Raw genomic sequence first — 27,525 nt, 5'->3', positions numbered from 1 at the left:
CCTTGATGATGTGTTTAAAGCATTGTGGAAATTAATGGTGCTGTATAAATGAGCAAGATAATAATACCTTGATGTGTATGAAAAAGATTAGAATATAAAAACTACAGCCAGTAAAACACTTTAAAAATATTAGAGGTATCCAGGAAAGAAAGACTGGGTGATAATGCTGCGCTGCCATAATCAAAAGGTATCCAGGAGAAGATGAAAAGTAATTTATTATTCTACATGTTTTGAAGTGTCCCTCTCCTTCTTCAGGATACACATAAAAATGTGTGAATTTACTAAAGAAGGAGAGGGACTCACTGAAACCTTGTGAAGACCTTGTGAAGATGCTGGCAGAAGCTGGTAAGATGTGTAATTTTCCACAGTGAAACGAGTACTGTATCAACATGGGCTGAAAGGCCACTCTGCCAGGAAAAAAATTATGTTGCAATACTGAAGCAACATCTCAAGACATCAGTCATGAACTTAAAGATTAGGCGGAAATGGGTCTTCCAAATGAACAAAGACCTGAAGCATACTGCCAAACTGGTTACAAAGCCAAACTGGTTACAAAGTGGCTTAATGATAACAAAGTTATTGTTTTGGAGTGGCCATCAGAAAGCCCTGATCTCAATTCTATTTATAATTCATGGGCAAAGCTAGAAAGGCAGGTGGGAGTAAGACGACCTATAAACATGGCTCAGTTACACCAGTTCTGTCAGGAGGAATGGGCCCAAATTCCTACCAACTATTGTGAAAAGCTTGTGGAAGGATATCCAAAATGTTTGACCCAAGTCATACAGTTTAAGGGCAATGGCACCAAATACTAATAAAATGTATGTAAACTTTTGACTTTCCAGAAAATAATAAAAATGCCCTAAAACATTCTCTCATTATTCTAGCATTTGTTAAATATTAATAATTTTGGTTCCTAATTGACCTAAAACGGGAAAGGTTTATTCTGATTCCATGCCAGTTAGTGAGAAAAAACATGCATATGTGTGTAAATGAAAATTCCTTTACTTTTTGTTACTTTCCTTTACATCAATGGGCCCTGGTAAGTAAAAATTGACTATATATCCTGGATGGCTAGAATGTCATAGAAATCATTCATCCTTGGCACATACAAATCATTCACACATGGCAGACTTGGTCCTGATATTTCTGTGAATGTCCTACTTGGCTGGATGGGGTGATAGAAATCTATTTACTTGTCATAGAAGCAATTTGATTTGGATCAATGAAACTGATTTGCAATTGTAGAAATTAGAAGGTTTGCAGTACTTTGATTCGGCAGTAGAGATGAGCGGACTCGCAAGATAACCAGGACTGGCGGGTATGTTATTTTTATTTAAAATCTGGTTCTGGTCCAGAATCCGGTCCCCATATATCTATGGGGATCAGAAACTGGAGATTAAAAATGTTGATAGAAGGGATAGGGGATAGGAGCACACGCGGTGTACTTATGAAGGCTCTGTCATGGCGATATGCTGCTTCCAGGTCGCGCATTCACTTCTATAGCAGCGAATTAATCTTCATCAGATATGCACTCCTTTCCCTGCTCACCTGTGAGTACCTGTGAGTGGTTGCAGTCAGCCGTGCCCCCATACTGAGTGGCAGTGTGTCAGCGTGTCCATATCATAGGCCAAAGTCACACTGAAGTATGGTATCCGATGCAAGAGCATTAGATGCAATATGCTAATGACCCTTGGCTCAGGCTTTGCTGCAAGTGTGAGCTGAGTGTCATGTGACTATGATCCGATCCTGTGATTGGATCCCAGCTGCGGAGGAGTGGGAGGGATTAATCTTCCTATATCCTCAATTGTCAGCCTGTGCGTATATCGCACTGTACTTGAATGTTATGCAAGTGCAGGCCAATGTTTCTCATGCACCGATAGACTTGTATGGGTGCGAGTGATAGGAGACTCGCAGACAATCACAGCATGCTGCAATTTATTTCCTCAGTCTAATTAGGGCTGAGGAAAAACTCACAGATCTGAGCTGCAGCATTATGTTACATGTGGCCGGGTGCAATGCGAGAGTTTCTCGCATTGTGCATGTGCGAGTCATGCGCCAGTGTGACTCTACCCGTACAGTAAAATAATTAAATAAATTGCCTTAGGGTCCCCCCAAATTATGATATCCAGCACAGATAAAGCCCATGGCTACAAGCTGCAGCCCCCAGCCCTGCGCTTATCTTGACTGTGTATCAAAAGAAGAGGAACCGCATTTGGCTTTTTTTTTAATTATTAAAATAAACAATTTAAAAAAAACAGCATTCGGTCCACTTCCAATTTTGATACCAAGCCAAGATAAAGCCCGACAGCTGGGACTGGTATTTTCAGACTGGGGAGGGCCATGCTTATTGGCCACCCATTCCAACCTTAAAATAGCAACTTACTGTCGACCAGGATTGCTACATCCAGTCACAGCGAGCGGTCATAGAGCATGACTGCCTGCTGTGAGTGCAGATAAACAATGACTGAGCTGCAATGAGCGATGACGTCACTCAGGTTATTTGCGGTCACAGGTAGGAACCTCCAGCGTCATCGCTCATCGCGGCTCAGTCATTGTCTGTCTGCGCACTCACAGCAGGCAGTCATGCTCTATGGCCTCTCGCTGTCACTGGATGTAGCAATCCTGGTCGACAGCAAGTTTTTTTTAATTTCTTGAGTGCCGAATTTGGATCAAACACCCAGAATCCTGGGCCAGGGTACCTATCAACTTTCATTGTGGCTGCTGGACCAAGTTCTGGCAAAATCATTTTGCTTAACTCTACTTTTGGTCTTGTGAAACTTTACATCATATTATAGCTCTGGGATGGAAACAAGCACTATATTATCAAACTTTCTGGATTATTAGATAACAAATTAAAGGAATTTTACTTTAGAATGTAAAATTGTGCATGTTAAAATAAAATGTTGCCATTGATAAAACTGTCATCTAATACTCATTCAAAATCAAGAAAACATTATTCTCTTATTCAATCATTCATTCAGTTATATTCTGGGATATTTATGTAATTTTGGTGAATGCCTGAACGACATTCTACTTATATAGAGCCAAAAGTTTCACACTTTTTAATACACACTTTGGACAGCAAGTCTTTAAGTGTTTACTCAGAGGACCTGATCTTGTTTAACAGCCCACCAGGTACTTGTTGAAATAGCTGTGTACAGTATCATTCCACTACATTAACCCTGCTTAGTCAGACCCATTAGAAGTCAATGATTCAGAGCATTGGGGCACTGGAAATGACCTTTACAATAGGTGGTCATGAAGCAGGACTAATGTGTTCAGAGGAAGGCTCTTGAAGAGCGTTTAATGTGTCACTTAATACTTCTGCAAGGTTATAAGAAGAGGTAAACATTTATTGGCAATGTATGGAATGTATTTTGGATGAGTGTGTGATGAGTGTGCTAAAATGTTTTCATATAACAGGGCAAGCAGCTAAAGATAGAGCAAGCGCCAATATGACAGAGGCAGTATGGTAGCAACGTAGCACGTCATTGCGACAGACCAGTATACACTGTTTATCAATAAGTGTATATATCAATAAGGGTATATATATATACAGTATATATATACAGTATATATATATATATATATATATATATACAAAGTATATATATATATATATATATATATATATATATATATATAAATCTGAATGCATATGTGTAGAAATGTGGCAAGCACCAATATTACAGACAGTGTGCTCATTACAGACAGCGTGCACTGCTATTGAAGTAACATGCCATCTGTCATGTTAGCACTGGCTACATCATTGTGCATGAGAATACAGTACATGGTGCACACTATACCATTAGCAATTTAGTATTATTTCCATTGTGATAGAGTATATAATAACAACAAACAAACATAAAAAAATGGAATATTTCAGTAGACTATGGTGGTAAAATTCATCCTTAGTCTGCAGATATGAAGGTAAAAAGAATATGGTTCTAAATTCTACTTTTGAGGTTTGAAAGACACAGGTCAGCCTTTGAAAGAGGATATTACTGACCTGTGTAAATAAGAGCAGGACAAACACTTCCAAACAAGTATAGGTCATGGTGGGGTCATGGCTGGTGACCTCTTGGACTACTGTTTTGTCACGAGTATGCTTACCGTGTTAATCTCTCATCCTTAAGTTCCAAGTCTGCCACTGTGATTAACTGGTCAAGCTTGAATTTAGTATCAATGATTTCGGCATCTCGTGGGGAGTACGTTCCACCTTCTTTTTGCTTTTGCCTAATCCTAAAAAATAAATAAATAAAACAGTTTTTTAAATGAGGTAATAAATGGATTTTATTCTGTAAAATAATGTGAATGGAGTTTCAAATCATTATACAGGTACAGTAGTATGTGAAACTTGCTATAATAAATTACCAGCACAACTCCCCTGACCTGGACATTGTAGAGCAAAGCATTCTTTCTGCCACCTGTCTTGTTTTCTTTATGATCATTCCTTTCTGCCTTTGTTTCCACTTTTCAACAACCTTGCACTTGACTCCTAACCACATTTTCTTTATCTATTTTCCACCCCTTTTAGATTGACTTACTCTTGTCCTATTTATTCCATAATCTTCATCATAGCTCACTATCCAAACATACCTGGTCTTTGGAGTCATGCCAAGAGAGGAGCTGACAGATACAGTATATCACAAAAGTGAGTACAGCCCTCTAAATTTTGTAAATGTTTTATTATACCTTTTCATTGGACATCACTGAAGATATGACACTTTGATATAATGTAAAGTAGTCAGTGTGTAGCAGAGGCAAATGAATCACTGTCAGACTGAGTTTAATTACGGTATACAAGACAGGTTGCAGAAACAAGGGAACAGCTTTATTAATGGACAGGAATAATATACATCTGCAAATTAACTGTAATGTATAGGATATTGAAAGTAAGGTTCACAAAACTGCAGGTTCTAGTTGGGCTGCACCAACATTGCCTCGCCCAAGCTATTACAAATATCGGAACAGCGTAAAACTTTGCAGCGCTAATTAGTTTACAACTACAATACAATAACAACCTTACTGGCCTTTGCTATCCAGGCCTTCGCTAAACACTATCAAGTGTGCTCACGGTACGGCTGTCGAGGATTGAGTCCACTCCTGAGAGTTCGATACTGGGTGCTTGGGTGGCTTGTAGGTGCACGTGTACTGCCCCACGCTCGGCTGCAGCTGAGTCGCTCGGATCCGTGCTCGTTGGTGGGTGGCTCGAGCGCCTCTGGACCCGGGGTCACATCGCTCTGAAAGGGTGCTGGTGCTACTTAGGGGGGTGGTAGGTAGGTGTACGGCCGGAGCCGTGTTTGAGATCATGACGCCACCCACGGGATGTGGTGAAGGTGTAGACACCACCGCTGCAGTTACGGGGCACCTGGGGGAGATGGTGATGCAGCAAGATGTAAACCCCTCCGTGGGCAGGGATGATGGCCCCTGGACCCGTTGGGGAGATTAGCTGGGCGGTTCAGGGCGGTGCGCGGCCGGATGGCACTGTGGTACTCACTGTTATTGACACACACAAGTCTCTGGTAAACAAAGTTGATGGTGGTCGGTGCCCACAGCCGGCTGCGTCTGGTCACCCACTCGGTTCGGTGGTCTTTGCCTTTCTCCTGCACCATGTAATGTATGTGTAGACTGCCTGCGCTTCAGCGACGGGAGTCTGCTCCCCGGCTGTGTATATGTCGGAGGAGCCCGTTTCCCGCAGACGCTGGCCCGTGGGATCTCTCTGCCTGTGCGGTGGCTTTCTATCCCCCTCGGTGGGCTGTTGTCTTCAGTCGGGACTTGGGTGAGAAAGGACCTATAGTCCAGACCGCAATCAGTGAATTAACTCAGTCCAGTGGATTCTGGACCTCGTTTCAGGGTCTGAGTACCCCCCTGTGTGCTCCAGTTTCCAGTCGGTTCCCCGGGTCGGTTACCGGCGGGCCACTACCCTGTCCCGGTCCACCATGGTTCCACGAGCCATCTTCCCGCCTCCTGCAGGCTAAGACCACCGTATGCCTCCTAGCCAAGGTACCAGGGCTCCGACCCTGGCACCTGTCAGACTGCCAGACTGCTGCAGACCTGCTACACAGGCCTGCTTCCACTCTCCTTCACTCCCAAAACTAATCTGCTTGTGTTTCCTGCCTCAGGCCCTCTGAACTCCTTGGTGGGCATGGCCAACCGCCCGGCTCCGCCCCCCTGGTGTGTCCATTAAGCACTGAGGGAGGTGACTAGGGTTTTTGGTTTGGCTGGTGTTACCTTGTGTGGGACTGGTGTTGTTGGGGCGCTATCTGTGACTACCTGGCTAGTCCAGGGCGTCACACTCCCCCTTGGGTAACTACAGGCCGTCTGTGGGCTGTCCGACCACCACTGTTTATTTTTCTGAACTGAAGAAGATAAAAACAGTGAACAAGCATACTAACATATTTACAATTATGAAGGTTTTTGGTTTCTTCCCTTGACGGGAGGCATTTGGCTTATAGTTGCAAACATGTAAAAACAATATTTTAGTAAACCGGGAACGGGACGGGACCGGGTCCTTTCAGTTGCCCACCCAAACAAACCTGAACCTTGATGCTGCCTCTAAAAACAGGTCAGCACCCCTTTTCCCCAGTCCAGGAATCGGGTTCGGGTCCGGGTGTTGCCCATACGGGCCGGGTACAAAGTTCCATACCCTGCAGTCTCTCAGAGGCCCCACGTCCAGGGGACCCCTGACCCGGAGGGTAGTCACTGGTTGCAATGGTGACGGGACCTCGGCCTCCTCTGCCACAGGCCCTTCCTCCAACCAGCCTCCCTGGGGACTGCAGGACCTGAAAGGGTAGTCCGGGATTATTTACAAGCCGAAAAGTTATTGGGTGGCCTGCAAGTTCTCGGCCTTGTTCATTTAAATGGGGTAAACAGTGGGAACATCAAACAAAGTCCCAATAGGGACGGGCAGTATGGTAGTCGGTAACTGCTACCTTCTTTATCAGGCTTTGAATCAGGTGAGAGTCTCGGGTGATTGGCACTCATTCACACACATATATACATAATCAACATGTTGCACCCCTAAATGGCAGTTTCCATGTACCTAAGCGGGGGCTGACCTAGGCTAGGGCGCGTAGACTTCCTGGGTCCAATACTTTCAGGTGGAGGCAATGGGGGAGAGGGGACAACTGGTCCCTCTTCCTGAGTGTCAGGTATGGCAGGTAGAGACCTACAGGGGCGTGGTGTAGGTGCATCCCTGGGCGCTTGCTCGGGTGGTTCGCTGGCGGGCATCTCCGGCTCCATTTCTTCCACGGGTTGTGGGAACATTATTACAGGAACAATCACCGCGCTGTTCTGCATAGGCCTATCAGCTGGAAAGTCACCCATCACTGTATGGATCACCCCTCTTTTCTCCTCCATGCTCGGCATGGGCACGGGGACCTCTTCTACCAGTCTCAGGGGACCCAGGCATCTCTTCAGTTGGTCTCTGGAACTAGTGGCCGTAGTTTTCATTTGGTCGCGACTAATCAAGTAGGTCTTCTCATTCTCCCATCCAGTTGGCTGTAAGACGTAGGGGGTCCTTTCCCACTGATCGTCGAGCTTATGTGTTCTCCTCTTGCGCTTCAGCACCACATCCCTGGGTCCAAAAGGGGCAGCCTGAGCCCGCTTGTTGAAGTGCTGCTCTTGCTTTTCTCGATTCTGACGCAAATTCCGTTCCACATACTCTTGGATCAGTCAGGACTGCGTCTGTCGCTTGGCATCCCAGTTGGCAGTGGGAGGAAGAGTTTCGGGCACCTCTATGTCCATTTCTATGTCCACAGGCAGCCGCCCCTGCCGGGCTCTCATCAGGTATGCAGGCGTGCACTTGGTGGAGCTGCAGGTGATGTTGTTGTACATGTGCACCAATTAGGGCAGCTTCTCCGGCCACAGATTCCGTTCTTCCAGGGGCAGTGCCTTTAGGAGGTTAAGGACCAGATGGTTCATTTTCTCGCACATCCCATTAGTTTGGGCATGGTAGGGCGTGGTCTGGATCTTGTTGCATCCGTACAAGTGGCAGAATTCCTGGAAAACCTCCGCTTCAAAGGCCGGGCCCTGATCTGTGAGCACCTTCTCCGGGTAGCCATGCGGTCGGCAAAAGTAGGCCTGGAAGGCCCTGGCTGCAGTGCGGCCTGTCAAATCTTTAACGGGGACAACCACCATGAATCTTGAGTAGTGGTCCACAATGATCAGGGCGTAGGTATACCCGCTCCGGCTGGGCGTAAGCTTGACATGGTCCAGGGCAACCAACTCCAGCGGCTGGTGGGTGACAATTGGCTGTAGCGGGGCCTTATGACTGGTTTCGTCTTGTCTTCTCAACGTACAGGGACCACACTCTCTGCACCAGGCTTCCACGGACTCCCACATCCCACTCCAGTAAAACCTCTCCCTCAGCAGCATTTCCAGCTTCTTCCAGCCGAAGTGTCCTGCGCCATAATGGTAGGCCTGCAGGACCTTGGGTACGCATGCCTGGGGCACCACCAGCTGGCGAACTTTCTCATGGGTCTTCGGGTTGATCAATCCCCTATACAGTTTCCCTTGATGTAAGTACAGACGTCTCTCTCTTTCCACAACCGCTGAGCTTCAGAGGGGGCTGTGGGGTTCATCCTGGAAGAACCCTGGGCAATCATTGTTTTGACCAGCTGAACTGCAGATTCCTGATCCTGGGCTTCTTGCCACCCCTTGCTGGGCAGCGGGTCAAGGTTCGCCTGCTGTTGGCTAACGCAGGGCTTCTCACCTCGTGGCCAATGGAATGCTGATAGCTCGATCTCCTCCATCCCTTCATCGGGCAAATGTGGCATTCGAGACAGCACATTCGCATTGGTGTTCTTGCGGTTAGCCCTGTACTTGATTGTACTTGATGGTGAAGTCGTAATTGAACAGTCGAGCCATCCACCGCTGCTCCAGGGCACCCAGCTTAGCCGTATCCAGATAGGTTAATGGGTTATTGTCCGTGTAGGTAGTGAACTTCGACGCCGCGAGGTAATGTTTAAACCTTTCTGTTATCGCCCACACGAGGGCCAAGAACTCGAGCTTGAAGAAGCTGTAATTCTTGGGGTTCCTTTCTGTAGGCCGGAGCTTCCTGCTGGCGTAGGCGATCACCTTCTCATTTCCATCTTGTACCTGGGACAGGACCGCACCCAGGCCCACATTGCTGGCGTCGGTGTAAAGGATGATTAACGGGAGGCCATAATCAGGATAAGCCAAGATTTCTTCCCCTGTCAGGGCCGACTTCAGCTGTTGAAAGGACTCCTCGTGCTTCTCACCCCAGACAAACGGGGGTCCAGGAGATCTACCTTTCTTGGTCTGTCCCACGAGGAGGTCTTGCATGGGCGAAGCCATCTTCGTGTACCCCTTGATAAAACGGCGGTAGTAGCCCACTAGGCCCAGGAACTGCCTCACCTCCTTCACCGTGGTTGGTTGCGGCCAGCTCTGGATAGCGGTAATCTTCTCAGGATCCGGGACTACGCCTTCCGCACTCACCACGTGCCCGAGGTACTGCACTTTGGGTTTCAACAGATGGCACTTAGAGGGTTTTAACTGCATCCCGTACTTGACGAGGGCCGCAAACACTTCTGCCAGGTGCTCCAGGTGGGCTTCATACGTCTTGGAATACACAATCACGTCGTCCAAGTACAGCAGAACAGTCTCAAAGTTGAGATGCCCCAAACAGCACTCCATGAGCCTCTGGAAGGTACCCGGGGCATTGCACAGCCCGAACGGCATACTGTTGAACTCGCGAAGTCCCATGGGGGTAGCAAACGCAGTCTTCTCGCGGTATTCCTGTGCAACCGCCACCTGCCAGAAGCCACTAGTAAGGTCAAGGGTAGAGAAATAATTAGCAGTCTTCAGGGCAGCGAGCGACTATTCAATGCGGGGAAGAGGGTAGGCATCTTTATGCATTATCTGGATGCTCTTCCGGTAATCCACACACATTCTCATGGTGCTGTCCTTCTTTCTCACCAGCACCAATGGAGCTGCCCAGGGACTACAACTATCCCGGATGACCCCTGCCTCCTTCATGTTCTTTAACATGTTTTTGGCGCACTGGTAGTGTGCGGGTGGGATTGGCCTGTACCTCTCTTTAATGGGTGGATGCATACCCATGGGGATATGGTGTTGAACCCCTTTAACTCTCCTAAAATCTAGCGGGTGCTTGCTGAAAACCTGCCAGTACTCCTGCATTACCCTGTATACTCCTTCCTTGTGGTGCATGGGTGTAGCCTCAGTGCCAACATGCAACTCCCGACACCACTCCTCTAATTGTCCGGGTGGAAGGTCACTGCCTGAGTGTGGTGCAGTGGTTGTGGGGGTTGTTTCGTGGATAGCGTATGCGTCTTCGGTGAACAACTTGGCAATGGTGGTGCAGCGTGGGAGCCTGACCTCTTACTCTCCACAATTCAACACTCTCACGGGCACTCTCCCCTTTTTTACATCAATCACCCCCCTGGTTGCCATTACTGTGGGCCAGTGCTCTGAAGGCAAGGGCTCTACCATTGCAGGTAATCCTGTCCTTGGTGTCCTACTGCTGCCATGCACCAAATCATCATCTCACTCCGCGGCGGCACCACCAAAGGCGCGGCGTCCATCACCCGCACACCACCAATCTCTCCACCTGTCATGTTCACCTGCTGTCGCTGCAGGAGGGCCCAGATCTCACGCTGCAGTGCCCTCTGCCAGCCCCCTCCTGCCGTGGCAGACAATTGTTGCAACAGGCTCAACACCTCCCCCATGCAGTGCTCAATCACGTTGGTCCCGAGGACCACCTTTTGGGTTACGGTCACTGGAATCATTCAGCACCACAATCATCCCTTGACGTCTCAGCTCTGTTCATCCCACAGTCAGGGTCACCTCCTTGAACCCCACCTGGATCATAGGGAGCCCATTGGCAGCAATGATAGTTAGTAAACTTGCCCCTCTGGACGATAGCCTATCAGCCTAATATCGCTGGTACAACGAGTAAGGCATAGTCATTACCTGTGATCCGGTGTCAAGCAGGGCCATGGTCGGGACACCATCCACGGCCAGGGAGATGATAGAGCGGCCTCCAACGTACCGATCCCGCCAATCAGCTGGGCCTTGAGGATCTACTCCTGAGGTTTGGCCCTTGGCCTCAGGGGTTGCTTGTTTAATGGACACCGTCTGGAGTAATGGCCGGTCTTGTTGCACTTGTAGCAGACTGGCGATCCATACCGAGGGTCGTTATTTCTTTTCCGCTGCATCCAAGGGATGTCCTGCGGGCTTTTGGCGAGCTGGATCTTCTCCGCAGGCTTGCCTCTCGTCGGTAGCTGGAGAGCAGCGAGGATCCGGGTGACATCCTCATTCAAGCGCCAGACTTGCGATGTCAGATCTTCCAGAGCTTCGGTGGCTGCAGCAGGGGTCGGTAGGGCCAGCAAAGGGGGTATTACCGAGACGGGAGTAGTGTCAAACGGCCAAGATGGCGGATGGGGGGTGCCGGCCTCTGTGGCCTGTAGGGCCTTGATGGCCCGCTCTTTCAGTACTGCAAAGTCCAAGTCGGCATGTTCCAAGGACCACAGCCACAGTTGCTTGCGATCTTTGGCAGACCCCAGCCCCTGCAGGAACATTAGCATTTTGTTGCTATCTGTCTCATTGATGGGGTCCACCTGCTTTAGTGTACACAAGGCTGTTTGTAGCCACAAGGCATAGTCTCTTATACTGTCCTTTGGTCGCTGAAGACAATGGTAAAACTGCATCCTCAACTCCGCTTCCGTGTGGGTTTCAAAGGCGACCTGGAGTTTATCAAAAATAGCGGTTACCGAGGCCCGGTCCGAGTCTGCCCAAGTCTCCACCTCTTGCTCGGCCGCGCCGGTCAGCTGCCCCAGCACTACCGCTGCACGCTGCTTGCCAGTCATGGCATACAAATCGAGAATCGTGCATATCTTTTTCCGGAACACCTGCAAGGCATCAGGCTTCCCATCGTACTGTGGTAGCCAGGCAGCATCGGGCACGTAGGGCAAGGAGATTGGCATTACCTGGGCGACCGGCAGCGAGCGCCGCCACATTCCCGTCACCGGGCGTGTCTGAGGGCGCCGCCACTCCAGTGGCCGGCGCCCCTCCGCCATCAAAGTTGGGCGCGGACATCTTCCCGCTGCTCCCCCTTGGTCTTTTCGCGGCACTCCCTTTTTCTGCTGGGCAGTTTTGCTTTCTGAACGCGCGCTTTGCTGCACGGCCGTGTTCTCAGGGGGCGGGGCTTCGGCTTTTCGCACCCTTTCTGTCAGGAAGAAGACTCTGGCGGGAATCTTCGCGCCAAAAGATGGCGGATTCTGCAAATTTCGCAACGGATCACTTCTGACTTCACTTCAAGGCGCACTTCACTAGGTAAGTATCCTGTTCGTGACGCCAAGAGAGTCGATGTGTACCGCCCTGCGCTCGGCTGCAGCTGAGCCGCTCGGATCCGGGCTCGTTGGTGGGTGGCTCGAGGGCCTCCGGACCCGGGGTCACGTCGCTCTGAAAGGGTGCTGGTGCTACTTAGGGGGGTGGTAGGTAGGTGTACGACCGGAGCCGTGTTTGAGTTCGTGACGCCACCCACGGGATGTGGTGAAGGTGTAGACACCACCGCTGCAGTTACGGGGCACCCGGGGGAGATGGTGATGCAGCAACAGGTTAACCCCTCCGTGGGCAGGGATGATGGCCCTGGGACCCGTTGGGGAGAGTAGCTGGGCGGTGCAGGGCAGTGCGCGGCCGGATGGCACTGTGGTACTCACTGTTATTGACACCCACAAGTCTCTGGTTAACAAAGTTGATGGTGGTCGGTGCCCACAGCCGGCTGCGTCTGGTCACCCACCTGGTTCGGTGGTCTTTGCCTTTCTCCTGCACCATGTAGTGTATGTGTACACTGTCTGCGCTTCAGCGACGGGAGTCCGCTCCCCAGCTGTGTATATGTTGGATGCGCCCGTTTGCCCGCAGACACTGGCCTGTGAGATCTCTCTGCCTGTGCGGTGCCTTTCTATCCTCCTCGGCGGGCTGTTGTCTTCAGTCGTGACTTGGGTGGGAAAGGACAAATAGTCCATATCGCAATCAGTGAATTAACTCAGTCCAATAGATTCTGGACCTCGTTTCAGGGTCTGAGTACCCCCTGTGTGCTCCGGTTTCCAGTCGGTTCCCCGGGTCGGTAAAGGCGGGCCACTACCCTGTCCTGGTCCACCACGGTTCCACCGAGCCGTCTTCCCGGCTCCTGCAGGCTAAGGCCACCGTATGCCTCCTAGCGAAGGTACCAGGGCTCCGACCCTGGCACCTGTCAGACTGCTGCAGACGTGCTACACAGGCTTGCTTTCACTCTCCTTCACTCCCAAAACTAAACTGCTTGTGTTTCCTGCCTCAGGCCCTCTGAACTCCTCGGTGGACGTGGCCAACCACCTGACTCCGCCCCCTGGTGTGTCCATTAAGCACTGAGGGAGGTGACTAGGGTTTATGGTTTGGCTGGTGTTACCTTGTGTGGGACTGGTGTTGTGTGGGGCACTATCTGTGACTACCTGGCTAGTCCAGGGCATCACACACACACTCCTTCCATGGCAGGGAGAACCACTCCTGTTCCACAAGCCAGGGGTTGCTTAATTCCTATAAATGGTGCCGCTTCTCGTCTTCAGGATCTCTGACCTCAGCAGCTTCCTAATCGCTTGGTGGATACCGGTACTCTGTCATGGTCTGGCTCACAGTCTCTTTCTCAGCTTGACACGTTCCTGTTTCCTGACAGCCATTCTCGGACACTCTCTATGATAGTGTCTCTTCATTCTCACACTCTCTGATGTCCTGACTTCTCCTGTTCCTGTCTTAAACTCTTCTCCCACTCTTTCTCAGCTTCCCACACTTTTTGAACAAGGTTAGTCGAACTGCACATTTCAGAGGGGAGCATCAACTCTGACGGTAAGTCCACAAAACACAGTTCACAGAGGAGCACTGCCTCTGAAAGTTGTATTATGCGTAACTGTTTGTATGGGTGGCACCCCTATAAGTGTAAAGCTTAGATAACAGTGTTCATTTGGTATGCTCTCTAAACAAGTCAATATGCATCGATTAATGTCTAAACCACTGGCAACAAAATGGAATACACCCATAAGTAAAAATGTCCAAACTGTGCTCAAATTGTCGATATTTTGTGTGGCTTCCATTATTTTCAAGCACTTTCTTAACGGTCTTGGGCATGGAGTTCACTGAGTTCACTAGAGCTTCACAGGTTTCTACTGGAATCCTCTTCCATTATCCATGACAACATCACAAATCTGGTGGATGTTAGAGACCTTGTGCTCCTCCACCTTCTGTTTGAGGAAGCACCACAGATGCTTAATAAGATTTAGGTCTGGAGACAAGCTTGGCCAGTCCATCACCTTTACCTTTAGTTTCTGTAGCAAGGCAGTGGTCATCTTAGAGGTGTGTTTGGGGTCTTTATCATGTTGGACTACGCCCTGCAGCCCAGCTCCAAAGGGAGGGAGATCATGCACTGCTTCAGTATGTCAAAGTACATGTTGGCATTCACAGTTCCCTCAATGTACTGTAGCTCCTCACAGCTGGCAGCACTCATGGAGCCCCAAACATGGGGAGAACCCACGCAAACATCCGGATCTGAGCGGTTCGACCGCTGCCGGGGCGTTACACTGGCAGCAGTCATATCTCTATTTTGAAGAGATTCTCTGGATATGATGTGGAGATGTGCACTCAACTTCTTAGGTCAACCGTGACGAGATGTGTTCTGAGTGGAACCTGTCCTGTTAAACCGCTGTATGGTCTTGCCTACTGTACTGCAGCTTTATGTAGAGTAAGAATTTTTTTTTCAGACCCTCAGAGAATTTTTTGCCATGAGGTGCCATGTTTAAGTTCCAGTGACCAGTATTAGGGTATGTGCGCACGTTGCTTTTTACCTGCTTTTTACCTGCTTTTTTGCTGCTTTTTCTTCTGCGCTGTTTAATGCCAAAATGGATGTGTTCTTCTATTCAAGCAAAGTCTATGGGAATTTGGGTTTCTTGTTCACACTATGTTGTTCAAAATGCTGCCTTTTTGTGGCAGAACTTTGGTCAAAAACTCAGCTTTGCAGTGCAAAACCCAAATGGCAAAAACAATTGACATGTTGCTTCTTTGAAATGCTGAGTTTTTGACCAAAGTTCTGCCACAAAAAGGCAGCATTTTGAACAACATAGTGTGAACAAGAAACCCAAATTCCCATAGACTTTGCTTGAATAGAAGAATACATCCATTTTGGCATTAAACAGCGCAGAAGAAAAAGCAGCAAAAAAGCAGGTAAAAAGCAGGTAAAAAGCAACGTGCGCACATACCCTAAGAGAGTGTGTGAGCAATAACACCAAATTTAACACAGCTGCTCTCCATTCACACCTGAGACCTTGAAATATCAGTGAGTCACATAACACCAGGAGGAAAAATGGCTAACTGGACATAATTTGGCTATTTTTACTTAGGGCCATACTCACGTTTGTTGCCAGTGGTTCAGACATTTAATGGCTGTGTGTTGAGTTATTGAGAGGACATGCCAAATTTACACTGTTATACAAGCCGTACACTGACTACTGTACATTGTACCAAAGTGTCCAATATTCAGTGTTGCCTCGTGAAAAGATATAATAAAATATTTACAAAAATGCGAGGGGTGTACCCACTTTTGTGATATACTGTGTATTATTGCTATATCTACTCAAAATTGTGACTTGTATGTGACCTTTCATATGCATTATGTATAATGAAACTATTGCTCCTCTTTAGGCCTCTTTCACACGTACGTGCCTCCGGTATGTATTTGGCAGTTTTCTCACGTACCGGAGACACATACACACGTGGACCTATGTATTCCTAATGTTTTGGACACACATAAGTATTTTGGAATGGAGCGTGTGTCCGTTCCGTACTTACGTGTTGTAGCGCCTGGCCCCACCAGACCCCATGGGGGGCGCGCTCCCTCACATGTGCCCAGTCCCAGCATGGCTCCCACTAGCACTCCCAGTCATAGCCCCAGGCAGCGACGGCCTTCCTCTTACCGATCCCATGGCTCTGCAGACGTTGCTCCTGCTCCCAGGCATGCTGCAGCCTCTTCCTGTCTCCCTTCCTTACACAGAGCTGCAGTAAGTGACTCTAGGCTGCGTGCGAGGCCACGCCCCCTTTCTTAAAGCGGTATGCCCTGTTTTCTGGAAGTGACCTCAGAGGTCACCTGTTACCTAATGGGTATTTAGGTTCACCTCCCCCAGCAGCAGGCGCCCGAGCAACGCTTCCATTAGAGCCTTGCCAGTGTCCAGACCCCTTGTGCTGTTATCTGTTTTCTGTGCATTTATACCTGGTTCTAATCCCTTGTCTCACCGTAGTGCCATCCGTACCATTCCGGCTGGGGACGTCACCGCTCATACTGACAGTGGACGTCACCGTGCCCTACCTACCGTGGACATTATCTGTGTCGTACCTGCTGTGGACGTCACCGCTCATACCAACAGTGGACGTCACCGTGCCCTACCTGCCGTGGACATTATCCATGCCGTGCCTGCAGTGGACGTCACCTGCTGTGAACATTTCCGGTGCAGTTTCCGTGTCCTGCCGGCTGTGGACGTCACAACCTTGCTACACCTGGCCATACAGAGACTCCTACTACCGGTTCCTGGCTGCCGTGCATTTAGGCCTTCTGTGGAGGCGCCACACAGTCCCTGTATAGGGGTTCGCTGCTGGTCGCCTTCTCAGGGGAGTCCGGTGCATGGTCCAGTGGGTCCACCTCCGGATGCTAACCGCTCCTCGGTGAGCGTAACAGTTTGCTCGGGCCATGGACTCCGCCGGGATCAAGGTTAACCCGCTGACTGACCTGCAACAGGAGCTCTCCCGCCAACGCGAGACCCAAGCAAGATTAGTGGCTTACATGAAGTCTGTGGAATCCCGTCTGGCATCCATGCAAACCTCCGGATCCTCCGACGGCTCCCAGTTAAGTGAACTACAGAAGGAACTGTCCCGCCAGCATGAGGCCCAGAGACGCATGGCCGAATATATGGCGTCCGTGGATTCCCGTCTATACGCCCTGCAGAATCCGGCCTCCTCAACAACCCCCGACTCTGCGGGATTATCGACATGCATGTCTCCTTCCTGCCTGGCCTCCCCACCCATGTATGGAGAGGATCCCAGTTTGTGTCGCGGTTTCTTAAACCAGTGCTCCCTGCACTTTGAGCTGTCGCCACTGCAGCGAGCGACTGATCGCTCGAAAATCGCATTTATCATGTCTCATCTGACTTGTCAGGCTCTGGCTTGGATGAATCCGCTCTGGGAGAGGAATGACCCGACCGTTCAAGTCCTATCCGTCTTTCTGACCACCTTTCATAAGGTGTTCGATGAGCCAGGCCGTCTCTCGTCTACTGCCTCTTCGCTCATGAGAATCCACCAGGGGAATCTCACCGTGGGACAGTATGCAAGCGAATTTCGCGCTCTGTCCTCCGAACTCAAGTGGAACAATGACGCCTTAGTAGCTGCCTTCTGGGAAGGGTTATCCAGTAAAATCAAGGATGAACTGGCCGGCCGGGAGGTACCTACCACCCTGGAAGAGCTGATCTCTCTGGCTACCCGTATTGATCTCCGTTTCCAAGAGCGTGCCAGGGAAGTCACCCGGGCGAAAAAAAACCCGCGCCTTGCACCCACATTCCAAAGGCCGATGTCACCTCTCTCCACCCGGCCTACTGCTTCGCACGAGCCCATGGAGGTCAATCGAGTCAGTGAGTCCAGACTGCGACAGAGGAATCGGAGAATGGCAGGAGAGTGCTTCTACTGCGGAAGTGCAAAACATCTGATTCAGGACTGTCCAGTAAAGCCGGGAAACTACAGAGCCTAGGGTCCATCGGAGAGGCCACCCTAGGTCATGCCAAGTCCTCTCCTTTTCTCCATGTACCTGTATCCCTGTCCTGTGGTTCCATCCGGTTGTCAGAGCATGCGTTCCTGGATTCAGGCTCTGCCGGGAACTTTATCCAACAAGCCGTGGTGGACCTACACCAGATTCCCGTCCGATGTCTTGCTACCCCCATCAGTCTTTCTTCCGTGGATGGAAAACAGCTATCCGAACCCATCCGGTACATCACGGAGAACTGTACTATGCAAGTGGGGTTGCTACACTCTGAGACCATCGCCTTCCACGTACTCCCTGGAATGACGCATGCCCTACTACTGGGAATACCCTGGCTTCGGTCGCACAAGCCAGTACTGGACTGGGATTCTGGAGACATCCTGCAATGGGGTGCGTCTTGCCACAGCAACTGCCTGAAACCAGTGCATCCTCCGCACCGACCCATTGAACCGGTCACCCTTCCCGGGTTACCCCCTGCCTATTGAGCCTATGCCGATGTCTTTGACAAGAAGGAGGCTGAGACATTGCCGCCACACAGACCCTACGATTGTCCCATCGACCTGCTCCCCGGGGCAACCCCTCCGCGTGGGCGCATCTACCCTCTGTCCCGAGAAGAGACCCAAGCCATGTCTGATTACATAAAGGAAAATCTAGCACGAGGCTTCATCCAAAAATCCTCCTCTCCTGCCGGAGCGGGTTTCTTCTTTGTGGGAAAAAAGGACGGGGGTCTACGGCCTTGCATTGACTACCGCGGATTGAATAAGATCACGGTGAAGAACAGATACCCGCTACCCCTGATACCGGAACTGTTTGACCGCTTTCAAGGTGCCAAGATCTTCTCCAAATTAGATCTCCGGGGTGCGTACAATCTGTTCCGCATTCGGTCGGGAGACGAATGGAAGACTGCGTTCAACACTCGGGATGGGCACTATGAATATCGAGTGATGCCCTTCGGGCTCAGTAACGCTCCAGCGGTCTTCCAGGAGTTCGTGAACGACGTCTTCCGTGAACTTCTATACACCTGTGTGGTTGTGTATTTAGACGACATCCTTATCTTCTCTCCGGACTTGCATACCCACCGAAGACATATCCGTCTTGTCCTGCGGAGATTGAGAGAGAATCGCCTTTACGCCAAACTCGAGAAATGCCTGTTTGAGCAGACCTCGCTACCCTTCCTTGGCCACATAGTCTCTGATACTGGCCTGAAGATGGACCCCGATAAGGTATCAGCCGTACAGAATTGGTCCCGTCCGGAAGGGTTGAAGGCTATCCAGCGATTCCTCGGATTCGCCAACTATTACCGGCAATTCAATCCACACTTCTCGCCTCTGGTGCGTGCCATATCCTCTCTCACCCGCAAAGGGGAGAACCCTAAGAAATGGACCCTGGAAGCTGAAGAATCGTTCATGTCCCTTAAACGAGCCTTCGCTTCTGCTCGCTCTAGCCTTACACAGACCCGACACTAACAGGCCGTTTATCCTTGAGGTAGATGCCTCCTCATCCGGAGCCGGTGCGGTTCTTACACAGAAAACGTCAGAGGGTAAAACAGTAACCTGTGGCTTCTTTTCTAAGGCTTTCTCCCCAGCAGAATGAAACTACTCAATCGGAGACCGTGAGTTGCTGGCAATCAAGCTGGCCCTGGAAGAGTGGCGATACCTGCTGGAAGGGTCATTACATCCAGTTACCATCTATACTGACCACAAGAATCTGGCATATCTCCAGACAGCCCACAGGCTAAACCCCCGACAGGCCCGATGGTCATTATTCTTCGCCCGCTTTGATTTTGTTCTGCATTTCTGTCCAGCCGAGAAGAACCTGAAGGCCGATGCGCTGTCTCGATCATTCCCGTTAGAGGATCAGGAAGATGAACCTCGGCACATCATTGAACCTTCCAAGCTAATGGCGGCACCAGTTGACATGCACCACCTTCCTCCCGGTAAGGCGTTTGTTGCTGAGGTCGATAGGGAACGTGTACTCCGGTGGGGACACTCTTCCCTAATAGCAGGTCATGTGGGTCAAAAGAAATCTCTGCAATTGATATCCCGATATTATTGGTGGACAGGGCTACGTCAAGACGTCCAGGACTTTGTTTCATCCTGTTCCTCCTGTGCCCGGAACAAGGTCCCAAAGACTCTTCCAGCGGGCCCTTTGCTTCCTTTACCCGTACCATCCGCTCCATGGCAACATATCGGCATGGATTTCATCACGGACCTGCCAAAATCGTCTGGCTGCACAGTCATCTGGGTGGTGGTGGACCGGTTCTCCAAGATGGCCCACTTCACACCACTCTCCGGGCTACCGTCCACTCCGGTTCTTGCTGACTTATTCATTCAACATATCTTCCGGCTTCACGGCTTGCCTCTCCATATCGTGTCCGACAGAGGGGTCCAGTTCACCGCTCGGTTTTGAAGAGCAGTCTGCAAAATGATGGAGGTACAATTGGACTTTTCTTCTGCCTACCACCCTCAGTCCAATGGGCAAGTGGAGCGCATTAACCAAGTCTTGACTAATTATCTCCGCCACTTCGTGGACGAACACCATAGCAACTGGGTCAACCTGCTTCCATGGGCCGAGTTCTCCTACAACAATCATGACAGTGAGTCCTCTGCTAAATCCCCGTTCCAGGTGGTGTATGGACAGCAACCCAAAGTGCCGTGCCCTGTGACATGTTCTTCCGGCAACCCTGCAGCTGATGACCTTGTGAGGTCCTTCTCTGCCGTCTGGGCTGAGACCAAGTCGGCTCTGGAACATTCCTCTGTCCGCATGAAGAAACACGCTGACAAGAAACATCTGGATGTTCCTTTCTTTCAACCCGGAGATAAAGTCTGGCTCTCATTCAAGTATGTCCGCCTGAAGATGCCGTCCTACAAGCTGGGTCCCCGCTTTATTGGTCCCTTTGAAGTGCTCCGACGGATCAATGAGGTGTCCTACAAGTTGAAGCTGCCGTCTACACTTCGCATCCCGAACTCCTTCCATGTGTCCCTCCTCAAGCCGGTGGTCCTGAGTCGTTTCCACAGTGATCCTGGTACTACGCCTCCTCCTGTTGGTGATGACGACATCTATGAGGTAAAAGCCATCCTTGCGGCTAAGGAGGTCCGAGGTAGAACCTACTATCTGGTAGACTGGAAGGGGTTCAGTCCTGAGGAGAGGACGTGGGTACCTGCAGAGGACGTGGATGCTCCTCGCCTCCTCCGGAGCTTCCTGAGGAGGGGGGTTCTTCAGGGGGGGGTACTGTAGCGCCTGGCCCCACCAGACCCCGTGGGGGGCACGCTCCCTCACATGTGCCCAGTCCCAGCATGGCTCCCACTAGCACTCCCAGTCATAGCCCCAGGCAGCGACGGCCTTCCTCTTACCAGTCCCATGGCTCTGCAGACGTTGCTCCTGCTCCCAGGCATGCTGCAGCCTCTTTCTGTCTCCCTTCCTTACACAGAGCTGCAGTAAGTGACTCTAGGCTGCGCGCGAGGCCACGCCCCCTTTCTTAAAGTGGTATGCCCCGTTTTCTGGAAGTGACCTCAGAGGTCACCTGTTACCTAATGGGTATTTAGGTTCACCTCCCCCAGCAGCAGGCGCCCGAGCAACACTTCCATTATAGCCTTGCCAGTGTCCAGACCCCTTGTGCTGTTATCTGTTTTCTGTGCATTGATACCTGGTTCTAATCCCTTGTCTCATCGTAGTGCCATCTGTACCATTCCGGCTGGGGACGTCACCGCTCATTCTGACAGTGGACGTCACCGTGCCCTACCTACCGTGGACATTATCTGTGCCGTACCTGCTGTGGACGTCACCGCTCATACCAACAGTGGACGTCACCATGCCCTACCTGCCGTGGACATTATCCGTGCCGTACCTGCGGCGGACGTCACCTGCTGTGAACATTTCCGGTGCAGTTTCCGTGTCCTGCCGGCTGTGGACGTCACAACCTTGCTACACCTGGCCATACAGAGAGTCCTACTACCGGTTCCTGGCTGCCGTGCATTTAGGCCTTCTGGGGAGACGCCACAGGGGTTTGCTGCTGGTCGCCTTCTCCGGGGAGTCCGGTGCACGGTCCAGTGGGTCCACCTCCGGATGCTCGCCGCTCCTCGGTGAGCGTAACACGTGTGTCCGTGTGTTTCTCACGCCGACATGTCCGTTTCTCTCCGGCATCACGGGTGTCACACGGCCCGAAACCCGTACCAAACGGATGTAGTGTGGATGCGGTCCTGTGTGACACGCGCCGGAGAAACACGTGTCATTATTTTAAAATAAAAAAAACACATACTCACCTCCATAAGCCCTGCAGAATCTTCCGCTGCAAACAGTTTCTGCAGACCGCGGCTCATTATGAGCGTGTTAAGGAGAGGTGGGCGTGATGTGACGGGCGCTAATCTCCGCCCCTCCGCTCGGTCGGAAGCAGCATCAGCGGGGAGTGAGCGGGGCTGGAGCCGAAGATCAGTACCCTGGACAGCAGTAAGGACCACGTGAGTATTCAAATTACCGATTCTCCGTGTGTTATCGCGGATAGCACACGTAGAACACACGTGACCCACACGTACCGGAGACACGTACTTACCAAACGCAATACGCAAGGAAAATACGTGTCTCGCAGCATGTGCGTGATTTTCACGTATGTGTGAGAGAGGCCTTAAAGAGTAACCATCAGTTTAATTTCCAATTCATAAATCAAAAGTTCCCATGAAAATAAGACACTTGATCCTATATTTCATCGGAAAAATCGATTTCATTGATGTTTGATTGTCCTATCAGTGCTAAAATCTGAAATCTCTATATAGTGAAGACAGATTTATACAAAAGATGACAGTTAGTGATTTTTAAATTCTTTGGAGAGAGAAGTGGTTGGAGGGGTGGGAGTAAAAGGCAAACACATTATACTGCAAGTTCCAACTGCCATCTCCTATCTCAGTAATGGAAAAATCTGTATTCATTGAAGATTGACTTGAATATTGAGAATAAAATTCAGTTCAGGAGGAGAGAGAAGCAGATTTCTCTAAGATATATTACAGAGTTTCTTCTTTTCATATGTACTATTGACTTATGATATAAAAAAATATAAAAATGGTGGTTACTCTTTAACTTTAGTCTGTCAGCTTAATCTGACAGTATAAACTAAGCACATAGCCTTTTAGGAGATATAGCCCCTTAAAGAACAAACCTTTAGGCGGGCTTTGCACGTTGCGACATCGCAAGCCGATGCTGCGATGTCGCACGCGATAGTCCCCGCCCCTGTCGCAGGTAGGATATCTTGTGATAGCTGGCGTAGCGATAATTATTGCTACGCAAGCTTCAGATGCACTCACCTGCCATGCGACCGTCGCTCTGGCTGGCGACCCGCCTCCTTCCTAAGGGGGCGGGTCGTGCGGCGTCACAACGACGTCACACGGCAGACGGCCAATTGCGGCGGAGGGGCAGAGATGAGCAGGATGTAAACATCTCGCCCACCTCCTTCCTTCCATATAGCCGCTGGCGGCAGGTAAGGAGATGTTCCTCAATCCTGCGGCTTCACACACAACGATGTGTGCTGCCGCAGGAACGAGGAACTACATCGTACCTGTCGCGGCACCGGCATTATGGAAATGTCGGAGCCTGCACCGATGATACGATAACGATGCTTTTGCGCTCGTTCATCGTATCATCTAGGATTTACACACTACGACATCACAAGTGACGCCGGATGTGCGTCACTTTCGATTTGACCCCACCGACATCGCACCTGCGATGTCATAGTGTGCAAAGACGCTATTAGTGTCCTAATTGCTGTCACTGTTCTGCAGAAACTGAAGTTTAATCAAATATTCTAATTAGGGGCTAAGTGTAGCCTTAGTGTTGCTAAGGCTAGTTTCACACAACTGGCATTTTGCCGGCTTGCCAGATTTGGCATGCTCCAGTAATGTCATGTGACTGGAGCATGTGACCGGAGCTTGCTGCGATGCCATTGCACAATATTAACACTGTACTGGAGTGTGGCAGATCCGGCAATCCGGCGAAATGCCGGATGTGTGAAACTAGCCTAAGCAGTTGAGTGCATCATTTTGCCTCCCGGTTTTGCTTGTCCTCACCTGCCTCACTGCTGATTGACAACATTGACTTGCCTGGAGAGAGCACTGTCTGCAGAGAAAGCCTAACCAGGGGTCCAACAACCTCCCTAATTAGCATACTTGATTAAACTTCTGTTTCTGCAGAATGGAGGCAACAATTAGAACACTAAAGATGTAATTTTTATAATGACTATATCCCCTACAAAGCTACGTGCTTTGTTTATTCTGTCAGTTTGGGCTGACAGACTCCCTTTAAGAAACTGAAATATGGGAACCTTCCACGGGATCTTCAAATTGAAAGGGTCATTTTTTTCAGCAAGTATATCATTGTCTATGATCATCCTCTGGAATGGAAGGATTTAGATAGAGCACTATTTTTCTGTAGAGAGTGGATATAAAAATTCTATACATTCCTGTTAAGATGCCAAGTTTTTGTCATGTAAACAAAAATCATGCTAATAAAAATAATTTCAGAACTTTTTTGCAGTTTTAATGTCACCCATAATTTTACAAATGCATTGAAAAACAAACTCAAATAATTTAAAAGGGAAAAATAAAAATAATAAAACCAAAATAATGTGGTTGCATAAATATGGGCACCCTGTTATAACTGGGGATATGATTGTTCAGATTTAGCTATTCACATATAAACTGATATTACAGTTAGTACATAGGTACCATTAAGGTATCTCGTGTTGAAAGTTATCAGTCAAGAAAAGGGTACAAAAAAAATCCAAGATATTAGATATATCATGGAACACTGTGCAGAGGGTCATCTAGAAGTGGCTTACTTCTTGTACCACAGTGACATTACCTAGAACATAATGTCCCTCAAAAATTAATCTAAATACAGAAGGAGAATTGGTCCAGAAAGCTGTCAAGATGCCTGCAGCAACATTAAAGGAGCTGCAGAAATTTCTGGCAAGTATTGGTTGTGTACTGCATGTGACAACATATGACATAAGACTGGCCTGTGCAGTAGACTGGCAAAATGGAACTCCTTTCTTACAAAGAAAAACATCTTAGCCTTGTTATATACTGGCAAAACCTCTGTCAAGTCTGACAAATGTTTGTGAGAAAACGAGTTCTCATCTGATAAGACCAAGTATGAACATTTTGGTCGTAAATGCAAAAGGTAGCATTGTGGAGTCAGCAGTTTGCTTTTTGGATGTTTTTCACCAGCTGGAACTGGGGCTTTAGTGAAGATGAAGGAAACGATGAAGTGTTCCACATAACAGTCAATTTTGAAACAATACCTTCAAGCTTCTGCTGAAAACTTAAGATGAAGAGGAATTTCATCTTTTAGCATGACAATGACCCTAAGTATACCCACAAAAAAAGAATGGTCTTGCCAGAAGAAGATCAATGCTTTGGAGTGGCCCAGCCAGAGCCTGAAGCTGAATACTATTGAAATTCTGTGGGTAAACATGAATAGGGCTGTACACAGGAGATGTCCTCACGATCTGACAGATTTGCAAGACAAAACAATGACTGATCTCACGGAGACCAGCCGAGAAAACACTGCCGGCAGCCAGAAAAGGCGCTCAACACAGTGAAATCCTAGGTGCATTGCCCCCTGGGAAGTATGCAAATCAAAAAGGTCCATGGAGCCTCTGTTAGGAATCTCGACACGGAAAATAGCCAGATATCACTCCGGGAAGGACCTAGCCAAGGAGTGGCTCTTTTAAAGAGACAACTATAACCACCATATTAAGTGGCCCTTTTAGTCAATATCCAGCTCTTGACGAGTTTAAAGATATGACAAGGGAAATTGCAAATCAAAAATGTCCGTGGAGCCTCTGTTTCCCTTGTCATATCTTTAAACTTGTCAAGAGCTGGATATTGACTAAAAGGGCCACTTAATATGGTGGTTATGGTGGTCTCCTGAACAGAGCCACTTCTTGGCTAGGTCCTTCCCGGAGGGATATCTGGCTATTTTCCATGTTGAGACCACGGACCTTTTTGATCTGACAGATTTCGGATGCTACTGCAAGGAAGTGTAGACATAGATTACCAATTATAGATGTGCAATGCTGATAGTCTCCTACCCAAAAAAGACTGAATGGTGTCAAATAAAATTTGTTTAAAAGAACTGAGAGTCCTCAGTGGTTGATACCTTTTAATGGCTAACTGAAAAGATGGTAATGATTGCAAGCTTTCGAGACTACTCAGGTCTCTTCATCAGGCATGGTATAACACAAAATCTGAAGAGTCACATATTTATACACAACAGGACAGCGACATATTTTTCTTAACTATGTCCTGTTGTGTATAAATATGTGACTCTTCAGATTTTGTGTTATACCATGCCTGATGAAGAGACCTGAGTAGTCTCGAAAGCTTGCAATCATTACCATCTTTTCAGTTAGCCATTAAAAGGTATCAACCACTGAGGACTCTCAGTTCTTTTAAACAAATTTTATTTATCTCTACTGGCTAACACGGTACAAAGATATATTTTACTTGTATCTGAATGGTGTCATAAATTTAAAGGGTATATAAAAAAAGAAGCACCGTATTTTTCGGATTGTAAGAATCACTTTACATCCCAAAAATGTGGGAGGAAAATGAGGGGTGCGTCTTATGATCCAAATGTAGCTTACCGTGGGGTGGTGGAGAATGGTGATCGGAGGCAGGGATGATGCTGCAGGGGCTGCAGTGCTGCAAGGTAGAGGAAACATCCAGGAATGTAGCTTACTAGGGGGTAAGAATGGTTGATAATGGTGAAAGGAGGTAAGAGCAATGCTGATCTGTGTGCTACTCTGTGCTTCTGCGGGCTGGTGCTGGGGGTGGTGAGGCAGGGGACATCCTGTCAAGATGTCAGCGGTGCAGTCTTCAAATAAAGGACACCGGAGTAGGAGCGTAAACAGATGGAGCCCTCGACTCAAGATCTCACCTGCTCACGTGCCACCTCCGGCCCATTGATGTCCCAGCAGTGGACTTAAGGAAAATGGTTCCCAGAGGTGGGGCATAAGCAGATGAGATCTTGTCTTGTCAGTGAGCCAATAACACAGTCTGTGCACGCGCCGACTTCGGGCCCCATTTCTTTGAAGCCTGCACCACCGACTTCTTCAGGATGTCCCCTGCCTCACCGCCTGCAGTGCCAAGCCCACAGCACAGAGCAGTGTACAGCCTGAAGCACAAAGCAGTGCACAGCCCACAGCACAGGGCAGCGCACAGCCCGCAGCACAGAACAGCACACAGCCTAGAGCACAGAGTAGCATTGCTCCTGCCTCCTGTCCCCATTCTCCAACGTTCATACCCGCGGTAAGCTACATTTCTGGATAGTTTCTCTGCCCTAAAGTGCCACCAAGCATTTGGGACACCAGCCACCGAATTGCCCTGCTCCACAACCGCCCCTGCCTCGTGTGACCTCCTCCTCCACAACCGCCCCCCTCCCCCGGTAAGACACCACCGGATTAGAAGGACCCCCTACTTTTTTCTACCTTTTTTTCTCTAAATTTGGGGTGCATCTTATAATCCGATGCATCTTATAAAACCAAAAATACGGTAATTAAAGGGTATGCATATTTCTTCAACCACATTATTTTAGTTCTTTATTTTTTTTTTCCATCCAAAAAGATTTCATTTTAATTTTTAATTGAATTGTACAGGTTATTGATGACAATAAAGGTGGAAAGTTCTTTGTATGTTTACATGACAAATACCTGGCATTTTAAAAGGGGT

The 27,525-nt window shown here is 49.1% G+C and overlaps 1 protein-coding gene across 1 annotated transcript in view; it reads right to left on the bottom strand.

Moving 5' to 3' along the window:
- The window catches only part of PTPRQ (protein tyrosine phosphatase receptor type Q), an 855,789-nt gene that overhangs the window by 91,026 nt on the left and 737,238 nt on the right, over nucleotides 1-27,525 (bottom strand). The window contains exon 53 of the mRNA XM_075342420.1: nucleotides 4,114-4,242. Within this exon, the coding sequence (XP_075198535.1) occupies nucleotides 4,114-4,242 (129 nt within the window). The remainder of the gene's footprint in view (nucleotides 1-4,113; nucleotides 4,243-27,525) is intronic.

Source organism: Anomaloglossus baeobatrachus, chromosome 4, assembly GCF_048569485.1.
Source record: "Anomaloglossus baeobatrachus isolate aAnoBae1 chromosome 4, aAnoBae1.hap1, whole genome shotgun sequence".
Classification (NCBI taxonomy): domain Eukaryota; kingdom Metazoa; phylum Chordata; class Amphibia; order Anura; family Aromobatidae; genus Anomaloglossus; species Anomaloglossus baeobatrachus.
This window is presented reverse-complemented; position numbering and strand designations above follow the sequence as displayed.